Raw genomic sequence first — 12,118 nt, forward strand, 5'->3', positions numbered from 1 at the left:
TTGCTATATTTGAATCCATAGCTGCATGCAAGAATTTCCTGATGGACCTTAATGGACTCCAACCTGCACTCAAAATGAGTTTTGAGATGGAGCAGTCAAATGAGCTCCCTTTCCATGACATACCACAATTTGCATTGGGATTCCTACAGCTCCATGCCCTATAAAATTGTCCTTATTAGTAACATTGTAAATAGGACCCAAGCCATTTGCTAACTGTGTAAGCTTGATGCTGAAATAGGGTACATCAAAACAATCCTGTGAAATAACAGCGACCCTGATCAGACCATTTCTCACTGTATATTGCACAAACTCATAAATGGGCCTAAGGCTACCACATCTGGTCCTGAAAAATGCCCAATCTATCTCCGGTTATCTCAAAACATTTCAGCGCAACGGGTGAAACTAACCATTACATGCTGCTACTAACAACACATAATGTTCACCACTCACACACTTCTCTGGCACACAGACTGAGCATTCAACAATGCCTGTGATAAAGTCTTCATTCAAGAACCCTTTCACGTTAATCTGAGTGCAGCCAGTTGCCTTGAAGATAAAAACTGTAAAGGGCAAGCCTCAGAATTCTATCATAAAAGACCAAGTTCAGCCAGACCCCTGCACAACCACAGAATCTCTTCAGAGTTATGGGACATGGAATCCACTACATACAATCAACCACAATAGGATCAATGAAGCCAACACCGACTGGCTAACTGCAGAATCTCTTGAGAGTTAATGGGGCCTTAAATCAACTATAAGAAAACAACTGCAATATGATCAATGCAGGCAGATCACTTAAGTGAAACTACAGAGCCTATTCAAACTTTGTGGCATGAATTGCTTCTCCAAGAGACAGGCTACAGAATAGCACTTTCCTGTGAGATGACTTTAAGACAAACAGCCTGCAGATGTGCTATACAGTGTAAGAGGTTCTAAACCTGAAAGATAGCAAGAGTACTCAAAACCACTGTGATCCCATTCCGGGGGAGACCTCAAACACCCCCTCTCGCCCTCATTCTCAGCTACTGACCAGTGTTTCTTTCCCCTTGAGCACCCTGGCACGTGAAGAAAGATGCTCACCTCTTTCCTCCTCCTCGGGTTCATGGACCAGATCCATGTTTTTAAAGACCAGTAATTTAGGGCACCTGCATGACATCCTACTGGTGGGTAGCAAGATCTAGTGAGGGCAGTTATCTGACTTCATCTTGTTAGATTCATTTAAATCAGCTTCTCGCCCTTTCTGGGTGAGAACCTGGTCATGCCAACGAGAAGATCTGGAAAGATTGCGATCAGAGTTTTTGCTGATATGAGTTCTGATCTTGGTCTCTCACTAGAGTTAGAAGCCATAATATGATTTGCGCCTGTGATTATTGGGGCCAGAAAATCACCACCCTCATTTATAAGGTATACTGCTTCTGCATGCAAGATAAAATGGGGGATATACTTGGCCAAGAGCTGACATATTGTGATTGAATACAAATCTCCTTCCAGAGATGGCCTGCAGAGCATCATGGTTTACCAGTTTTGAACTTAGTTCAGTTCTGAGTCCACCCCATTTAATAAAGTGGTAATGCTACACAACACAATGGTGGGTGTCTTAACAAAGAACAAAAGAACAAAGAACAACACAGCGCGGGAAACAGGCCCTTCAGCCCAACAAGCCCACGCCGCCATTTTAACATTGAGTGCCCTCCTCTACCCATGACCTTTGTCTACACCTAATGGGGAAGATTGAGGGAAGACTAATTTAGGGACAATTTATTACACCAATCAGCCTAAGAGCACGTTTTTGGGATGTGGGAGGAAACTGGAGCACCTGAAGAAAACCCATGCAACCACGGGGAGAATGTGCAAACTCCCGCAGACACCGGCCCAAACCCATGTATCTGCACAGCAAACAGTGATAGTCACTGAGCTGTCATGTTGCCCGTCAGATAGTGTACGCTTAAACGGGACAAACGACGTGAAGCACTAGGCAACTCTCGAAGCAACATCCAAGAGCAGCCCTCACACAACCCACCGCGTGTATGCCCCTTGTTGGTCAACAAGGCGGACCGAATCACCTGTGAAGTAAAAGAAAAGACATCAACGAACATGCAAAACTTAAACAGACATTTACAGAATCCTTAGAAGCGCAGAAGTAAAGCAAGTGAGCCATGAAATATGTTGGAAGGTCCATAGGAATCATTTGATTCCCAGGGATGTCCCAAAGCTCTTGATCTTTATTTAGAAAAGTCTCCTGTATCCCTCCATCTGTAGTCCGCTCATGTGCCTGTCTAAGTAAGCCTTAAACAACCCTAGCGTGCCTGCCTCCACCACCCTACTTGGCAGTGCATTCCAGGCCCGCACCATCTTCTGTGTGAAAAACCTCCCTCTAACATCTGAATTATACCTCGTCCCCCTCACCCTAAGCCCATGGCCCCTCGTAATTATTGTATCCAACCTAGGAAAAAGCTTACCACTGCTCACTTTATCTATACCCTTCATAATCTTATACACCTCTATTAGATCTCCCCTCATTTTCCGCCTTTCTAAGGAGAACAGCCCCAATTTGCCCAATCTTTCCTCGTAGCTCAGACCTTGCATACCAGGCAACATCCTGGTAAACCTCCTCTGCACTCTCTCCAGGGTCTCCACGTCCTTCCGGCAGTAAGGTGACCAGAACCGGATGCAGTACTCCAAATGCGGGCGAACCAATGTTCTATACAACTGCAACATTAGACGCCAGCTTTTATACTCTATACCCCTCCCTATAAAGGCAAGCATACCATAGGCCTTCTTAAGTGTGAAATTGGGACTTTGTCTCCACTAGGAATGTGTGGTGGTCAGTCCACCAGGACTGTCAAAAACATCTATTCAAAACCTTGAGGAAAAGGTTAAGCAGATTTTCCCTCTTGTTGGTTCACTCATTACCTACCAGAAATACTGCCTGGCCGCCTTGTCTGAATGACTTGGCCAGCTCAGTCAGTAGTAGCGCTACTGAGCACTCTTGGTGATAGACATTATGGTCCCTCACTTGGAATTCATTCTGTACCCTTGCCACCTTCAGTGCTTCTTCTGGGTGCAATTCAACATGGAAGAGTACTGATTTGTCAGTAAAAGGCGGGGGGGGGGGGGGGGGGGGGGGTCGTGGTGGTGGTGGTGGTGTGGTTTGTGGATGCTAATCGGTAGGAGGTTGCTTTGTCATGTTCATGTTTGATCTAATGCCATGAGACTTCATGGATCTCGGGTCAATGTTGAGAGCTCCCAGGGAAACTCCCTCCTGACCACGTAGCGCTGTGGTACCTTTGGTAAGTCTGTCTGCCTGGTGAGATAGGGCATACCCAAGGATAGTAATGGAAGAGTTTGGGATATTAGTTTCAACTAAGGTCTGTTTTGGTGAGTGTGACTATGTCAGACTGTTGCTTCACTGGTCTGTGGGACAGCTCTGCCAGTTTTGACACATCCCCAGATGTTAATGAGCAGGATTTTTCAGGGGTGAACAGGTAGCCTGTATCTTCGTCATTTCTGGTAATCAGGTCATTGCTGGATGACCCATCCAGCATTATTCTGATCTGACATTTATGCAGCAGTTTGATACAGTTGAAAGGCTTGCTCAGTGATTTCAGAGGGAAGTTAAGAGTCAACCACATTGCTGTGTGTTTGGATTCGTGTGTAGGCCAGACCAGGTAAGGACAGCAGATTTCCTTCTCTGAAGGACATTAAGGTGATTAAGAAAGCATATGGCATGCTTGGCTTCATCAGCTGGGACATTGAGTACAAAAGTTGTGAAATTATGTTCCAGCTATAAAACCTTGGTTAGGCTGCATTTGGATTATTGTGCACAGTTCTGGTCACCACACTACCAGAAGGATGTGGAAGTTTTGGAGAGAGTGCAAAGAAGGTTCACCAGGACGTTGCCTGATCTCGAGGATGTTGCTTATGGGGAGTGGTTGAATAAACTAGGATTATTTTCCTTGGAAAGATGGAGGCAGAGGGGAGACCTGACAAAGGTCTACAAAATTATGAGAAGCATAGACAGGGTAGATAGTCAGAGGCTTTTTCCATGGGTGGAAGTGTCAATTACAAGGGAGTACAGGTTTAAGCTGAGAGGGGGAAAGTTTAATGGAGATGTGCGGGGAAGTTTTTCACACAGAAAGCGGTGCCTGGAACGCGCTGCCAGAGAAGGTGGTGGAAGCAGACACATTGGCAAATTTAAGAGGTATCTGGATTGTACATAAATAGGATGAGAATAGAGGAATATGGACCGAGTAAGGGTAGAAGGTTTTTTTGGTTTAGTTCGGACATTATGATCGGCACAGGCTTGGAGGGCCGAAGGGCCTGTTCCTACGCTGTACTTTTCTTTGTTCTATGTTCTATTGAACCAGGTGGGTTTGTCTGATAATCTGGTAGGTTCATAATCATTATTGATCAGAGTAACATTTTATTCCAGCAATATTAATTCATGTAATTTAAATTTCCCCAGCTGATATGGTGGCATTTAAATTCATGTCTCTAAGGCATTCCTTCCAGCCTCTAGATTACTAGTCCAGTAATTTTACCACTATGCTACCATTTCCCTGGCAAGAAGCTTATAATTGTACACAGGGGTAAAGTATGTTTATTTCCCTGGAAAGAAGCTTATAATTGTGCACAGGGATGAAGTATGTTACAGCCCCAGAATTGTGATAACTGCATTATATGCAATGATGCTTGAATGAAGATAACTGATTAAACAAATAACTTAAAAATTGCACTTAAAAGTTTACAATTTTGACACCTAATTGGGAGAAACATTGGCTATTGTTGAATGATGAAGACAACACAGGAAGTAGGATCATTCAGTCCTTTGAGCATGAGCATGATTTGCCAATCTCTATATCCTTTGATATCTTCAACTAGAAAGAAGTGTGTTAACCTCTGTCGTGAATATACTCAAGAACTGAACTTTCATAGCCTTGTGCACTACAGAATTCCAAAGATTCACCACCCTCTGGGTGAAGACGTACTTCCTCATCTGATGCCTAAATGACTTATCCCTTATTCTGATGTTGTGTTCCTGGTTCTAGATGCCCCAGCAAAGGGAAACTTGACTGTTATACATACATGGCAAATACTATTGCTTTACAAAATTGCATAACATGTTTAAAAGCATCTTAGCACAAAAGAGAAACACATTATTTCGAAGTGAGGGCAATAAAGTTGCAGAGTATTTTCTGTTAGCTTTTCTACATGTCTTTATTTACATTTTAATTATACAATATAGCGATCATTATACAAACTCACACATTTATTACCATTCTCAGGATAATCCCAATATGAGTATTTATTCAGTTAGCTATCAAAATAATATATGTAATTTACAAATATTTAAAATTTTTGAATAACAATTTAAACAAGGTACCTTATTTGTGACTCACTGTCAATTTTGTGACTAATAGCTCAAAAGGCTAATTATTTACATAGCCCTGAAGGAGGATAGTTTTATTGGTTTGACTGAAATTTCAATCAGAATTGTTAAAATAATTGCTGCACAGGATAAATTGTCTTCCACGTTGCAAGTGTCCAAGTGAAGCTAACTGCTTTCATTGGAAAGAATCCAATCTAATAGAGATCAAGTAGCGACCTCAAACTTTGCTTATTTAGATAAGCTAGTTAATAATAACACCATTAACTCCTCAAAACAAGCTATTTCACAGTTAACTATTGTCCTGAGGACAGTACAAAGTCTCACAACACCAGGTTAAAGTCCAACAGGTTTGTCTGAAATTGCGAGCTTTCAGAGCACTGTTCCTTCATCAGGTGTTGTGTGACTTCTTACTGTACCCCCCCCCCCACCCCCCCCCCCCCCCAACCCTCAGTCCAACGCTGGCATCTCCACACCATTGTCTTGAGGGTCATAGGGAAATTGGATTCCATGTGAATTGAATTAACTGACTTATGAATTAACTATTCTCTAACTCAAACTGAATTGAACTATGCTTATAATTAACTAAAATGAATATGATCTTCTTTCAGATTAGATAGTGTGTAAATTTGTAATATATTAAAAATCACTAGAATGAAATTAAACTTATGAGTAGCCAGCTTGATAGTGCAAGACATCGTACTTCAATATTAGTAATTGGTGAGAAGGAAATAGAAATAAAAATTGAGTTATTTATCAGGAGGAAATAGTAAAGTCTTCTGAAAATATTTATTTGTTTAAATCAAAGCTACATAATTTATTTTATAATTCGTTGTCATGGAATTTACACAGCTGGTTAACTGAGAATTGTATCAAAGTTCTGACTACTTTCAGTAACAGAAAGCAAATACAATTGCCCATTAGGAAGTGTTGTGCCTAATGGCTGAGACTTAGTTCTGGTAATGATGGTTTGTTGTCATTACTCAACTGAAATTGACAGCAATTTTGGGAAAATGCACATGCATAAACAGAATGGAAATCTAGAAGTTGCTTCTAATTCTCCTCCATGAGGTATATGGTATAGGTTCCCACAGACTTCAATTTGCAATGTAATTGTGACTGTCAGTCTAGTTGTAAAAACCTTTAGAAACGTTAAACTTTGTTGAATGAGGCGTAACTGGGTTTTTAATGGAGTACTATTTTTGTAATTATGACTAAATACCTTTACTGGCCATGAAAAACTACTTTTATATTTGAGGAAAGTCAAATTTCTTCATAATAAAACAATCCACATTGTTTAAAAATATAAACCCATTCCTCATTTTAAAAAGAAATACCCTTATTTTAGCTTAATCTGAACATAAATCGTTTATTTCGCATTCTGAAAACTTAAATGGAAAAGTGAAGGTTTTTAGTGGTTCCTGGCTTGCTTTATGTGAATACCTAAATGTGATTGGTTGCTTGCTAATATCATTGCTGCACACAAAGACATCCCCATTTGATTTGGCTTATAATTTGAAGTGCATTCAGGAAAAGGGAAAACCACACAAAAGAGATTTCAAGGTCATTGTGGCAACTTTTTTCAAAGCCGGTTGATGATGCCCTTGTTTCATCACTGATTGCAAAATCTGGGCCAATATATAATTTTCTATCCGTGAGAGCAGAGATTGTGTTAATGGAATATTTCAAACTTTTGAAATATTTGGCTTGTTAATATTTGAGTTTTATCTATTTTTGTTGTATAATACTAAAGTCCCCAAAAAAGTCACAATTTTGCTGTTATTTTCTTTGGGCATGTTGGATTATTTAGATGTAATTCTCACAAGAAAACCCCAGAGAAAATTCATTGATTTAAATAAATGAAAAATTGGAAAAGTTGACTTAACAGCATGGGATCCACCTACTCCATTTTCCTCTGTGTTAAACCCAGGTGATCCAATATGCCAACAGCACACTATTATCTATATCTATATTGGGGTATCTACACTTTCATTAGAAGAGATTGATACATGTCACTTGATACAAAAATAGAACTTACCAAAGCATTTAAGAAGGCAAGGCACTGACTTTATAACTTGTACTTGATAAATGTGATCTGAATTTTTTCCTATACATGTTTTTTCAGGGGTAGCCTTTTGACCCGCACCTTAGCAGACATCGTAAATAAGGAAGATTTTGTGTTAGATTCAGAATATCTCACAACTCTTCTGGCCTTTGTCCCAAAGTAAGTTCCCTGTACTCTGTGAGTTAGTGCAATTAGACTTTGGTTGTCCTGTAAAGTGATTTTATAAATTTCTCTTATTTTGTTGCTCTTAATGTGCATTAGGTCCAATTACATTAACTGGCAAAAGACGTACGAGTCCCTCGCTGACATGGTAGTTCCTCGGTCAACCAAGTAAGTTTATTAAGAATCATTTGCTTATATTGAAAGATGTTGCATGTATTATAGTGTGAGGCACCTCATTAACCAAATTATTTATCATTTTGTGTTTTCTCAATAAAGTGTTAAAAGTTATTATTAGAAGTTAAAATTAAAAGTTATTATTGGAACTTAAGCTTAAAAGTGGTGGATGCAGAAACATCCAATTACATATGTGGAGTAGTAGAATGCAGGTTAAGTTCTAGATTCAGATTGAATCTCTGATGTGTATTTGTGTGGGGCCATTGCTGTGAAATTTATGAAAACTTAGAGTGGGAAGTTTAGTATTTGGGTTTCCCGGTGATCTTGCTGAATTTAGCAACAGGACTTTCGTTAAACATTTTGACTCCAGATTGGGGGTTTGCAGAGCTGGCTAGCAAGAAGGCCTGCATCAGACTTCAGCTGGTGGGTGATGAGGAGGGAAGGAGTGTTATTGTGAAAGGCTGGAGGACATTGGCACAGTGATGGGAGATGGTGTGGGGAAATGGAGAGGAAATCGAGAGGTAGATGAAATGGATTTGGGTAGGTGGGTGGTTGGGGGGTCGGACAGGGTATCAAGTGAGCGAAAAGAAGTTCAGGAAATGGAAAGGAATTGGCTGGAAATGGAGTTAGGAAGACAGAATGGAGATTGGAGATAGAAGGGCAGGAGTTGGGAAGGCAGAGAGGAGATCAGAGATGGATAGGGAGGAGTTGGGAAGACAAAGAAGAGATTGGAGATGGAAGGGGAAGAATTGGGAATGCAAGGCAGAGAATGGGATGGATAGGGAGGAGCTGGGAAGGCAAAAAGAACAGAGGTGGAAGGGGAGAAGTTGGGAAAGCAGAGCAGAGATAGGAGATGGATGGTGAGGAATTGGGAAAGCAGAGAGAAAACAAGGGCTGATGGTCGGGGGGAATTTTTAGTAGATTAGACTTTGGGGTGGTTAAAAAGGAGACTGGAGATCGGGATATGATTGGGGCAGGTAATTGTTGGTTTGGGTGGTTCTGATGAAAGGGGTTGGTCTGAGTGCAGCTAGTGGGTTTTGGTCATATGGAAGGAAGCTATCAGCTTGTTTTGGCTGAGGAGAGATGTTCTGTTCCTCCTAGCCCGCATTCAATCCAATCGGACTGTTCCTACCTCCCCAGAGCTGACTGGTTTCCCAAGTACGAGGAAATCTGGTTAACAATCGTTACATTTAAATTGATCCTAATGAGGCATGCAGCCTCATTAAAGTGTTTAAATGGCATTGCTGCCTCTGGAGAACAGGTTACTCACCCACCTCTCAACCTGCCTTTGTCAAAACAAGTGTGGGTGCATGGAAGTGATTTTTCCAATCCTCCCCTGTCCTCGGTTGAGTGGGCAGTGGATTAAAATCAAGGTCAATCAACGTTGAAAAATATTATTGTCACTGCTGTGCAGATTTGGTTTTTTTGTATATTCTCAATGTCTTTTCAGCATCAATGAAATCTTCCCTTAGAAGGAGATAGTTTCTTGTCTTATGTTCAAACAACATTCAGAGAAGAATGAAAGAGAAAGGAATAAATTTTGCTTGAATTAAACCAGCCATAACTAACATTGGCAAAGCATTTGTTTCTCTCCTGAATTGTGATTTAATTTCTGATTTAAATACTGCCAGCACACCATCCCACAGCCATTCATAGATTTTGGTCTGCTAGTTATTGCGAGAGTGAAGAATTGTCAGCATGGTTGGCGATCAGTGGCTAGTGGTGTGCCTTACAGATCAGTGTTCGGACCACAATTGTTTATAAGTTACTTAGATAGTTTGAAGTTGGGGACCAAGTGTTGTGTGTCAAAGTTCGCAGATGACACTAAGATGAGAGACAGAACAAAGTGTGTAGAGGACACTGAAAGTCTCAGAGGGATATAGATAGTTTAAGTGAGTGGGCAAGGGTCTGGCAGATGGAGTACAATGTTGGTAAATGTGAGGTCATCCATTTTGGTAGGCACAACAGCAAAATGGACTATTATTTAAATGGTAAAGAAATGACAGCATACTGCAGTGCAGAATTGATTACCGTCAATTTTCCATTGTTGGTAATCAATTGAAGGTTATTGCAAGAAAAAAATTGGATCAATTTGTAAATGGCATTTAATACTACTTCACATTTATTTTCCTATTGCAAAGAATTGGCTTATCATTTGATTTTATTTAAAATATTACATTTTGTGAACAAATGCAATCAAAGAACACTTCTCCTGAAAAAGTATCACAAAATATGACTACTTTTATGCATGTTAAGGGTACTGCAGAGTCACAGAATAATTACGGCACAGAAGGTGGACACTCAGCTCATCTTGTCTGCACCTGCTCTTCAAATGAGCATTATGACTTAGTGCCATTCCCCTGCCTTTTCCCCGTATGCCTGCACATTGTTTTTATTCAAATAAAGTCCAATGCCCTCTTGAATACCTCAATGAATCTGCCTCCATCACACTTACAGGCAGTGCATTCCAGACCTGAACCAGGATTTGCCTAGAGCTGTACACAACACTCCAGCTGAGGCCTAAGTAGTGTCTTGTATAAGTTCAGCATAACCCCTTTGCTCTTGTATTTTATGTTCATATTAATAAAGCCCAGAATACTATATACTTTAATAATTGCTGTCTTCACCTGTCCTGTCATCTTCAATGATCTATACACATGCATCCAGATCCATCTGCTGCTGCACACCTTTTACAATTTTCCCCTTATTTTGTGTTATCTTACGGGGCGAAAAACTGCAGCAGGCGACGGTGCAGAGGGACCTCGGGGTCCTTGTGCATGAGTCGCAAAAACCCAGCTTGCAGGTGCAGCAGGTGGTCAGGAAGGCGAATGGGATGCTGGCCTTCATAGCGAAGGGGATTGAATATAAAAGTAGGGAGGTCTTGCTGCAGCTGTATAGGGCATTGGTGAGGCCGCAACTGGAGTACTGTGTGCATTTTTGGGCGCCGCACCTGCGCAAAGATATTTTGGCCTTGGAGGGAGTGCAGAGGAGGTTTACTAGGCTGATACCGGAGTTGAGGGGGTTGAACTATGAAGAGAGGCTGAATAAACTGGGCTTGTACTCGTTAGAGTTTAGAAGAATGAGAGGAGATCTCATTGAGACGTATAAGATGATGAATGGGATGGATAGGATAGAGGTGGAAAGACTCTTCCCACTCAAAAAAGACAATAGGACTAGGGGGCACAGCCTCAAGATAAAAGGGGGGCGGTTTGGAACGGAGTTGAGGAGGAACTTCTTCACTCAAAGGGTGGTGAATCTCTGGAATTCTCTGCCCGTTGAAGTGGTGGAGGCTGCCTCGCTAAATATTTTTAAGACGCGGGTTGATGGGTTTTTGATGGGAGAGGGGATTAGGGGTTGTGGGGAGAGGGCGGGAAGGTGGAACTGAGCAGCGACAGATCAGCCATGATCTTGTTGAATGGCGGGGCAGGCTCGAGGGGCTGGATGGCCTACTCCTGCTCCTATTTCTTATGTTCTTATGTTCTTATCTCTCCATGTTCTTCCTACCAAAGTGCGTTACCTCACACTTCGCTGCGTTGAACTTCATCTGGCACCAATCTGCCTACCTCATAACTTGTCTATGTTCTTTTAAAGTTCTATACTGTCTTCCTCACAGTTTACAATGCTTTCAAGTTCCATCTCATCTGCAAACTTTGAAATTGTCCCCTGCACACCAAGATCTAGATCATGGTGGGAATAATAATTAACTTTGGAAGCTGCATTATAATGTGCACTTTAGAACTAAGAAATGGTGTAGTGGAACTTTCCTCTCATGCATAATGAATGAATGGAAAATTCCAGCTAAGTTATGTTCAGTGTTTTGTATGAACCAACAAAACAACTCTGGGAATTATAATTAGGGGTGTAACTTTTTGATTTTTTTTGCACTCTTTTAGTGAATACAACATTAAAGTCAAACTTTAATATTCCAAAAGTCAATTTTTAAAAAACTTCCTCAAAATAATAGGCCAGATTTTGTTTTCAAACTAACAGTGAGGCTAGTGACCCTTGCTTTTAATGAGTAAGTGTTTCAGCAATGTCAGGTGAGAAATAGATGTAAATTTAAATCCAGTATCCAAATAGTTGCTGTCAGTGTTGGACTGTTAGTGTATTATTTTAACGACAAAGGTATTTCACAGTCTACCTCATTGAAATGGATTAAATGATGTGAAACTGTTGTATTTGCACACCAGATATCAACCAAACATACCGCAGGATGCTCAATTTTGCCATTAAAAGTGTAGGCAATCTTTGAACAATTTGATAATAGATAATTGCTGCCATTCACCTCTCTGAAATTAACTGTTACAAACGTGAAATCACATTTCTTGAGC

General features: G+C 40.8%; 1 protein-coding gene across 3 annotated transcripts in view; it reads left to right on the forward strand.

Annotated features, from left to right (window-relative positions):
- Nucleotides 1-12,118, forward strand: part of LOC145344884 (V-type proton ATPase subunit C 1-A-like) — a 73,118-nt gene that overhangs the window by 26,942 nt on the left and 34,058 nt on the right. For all 3 annotated transcript variants that reach the window (XM_080192158.1, XM_080192157.1, XM_080192159.1), the window contains 2 exons: nucleotides 7,512-7,610; nucleotides 7,713-7,781. In XM_080192158.1, the coding sequence (XP_080048284.1) occupies nucleotides 7,512-7,610; nucleotides 7,713-7,781 (168 nt within the window). The remainder of the gene's footprint in view (nucleotides 1-7,511; nucleotides 7,611-7,712; nucleotides 7,782-12,118) is intronic.

The sequence above is a fragment of the Carcharhinus amblyrhynchos genome, chromosome 7 (genome assembly GCF_965287045.1).
Source record: "Carcharhinus amblyrhynchos chromosome 7, sCarAmb.v2.hapA, whole genome shotgun sequence".
Classification (NCBI taxonomy): Eukaryota; Metazoa; Chordata; class Chondrichthyes; order Carcharhiniformes; family Carcharhinidae; genus Carcharhinus; species Carcharhinus amblyrhynchos.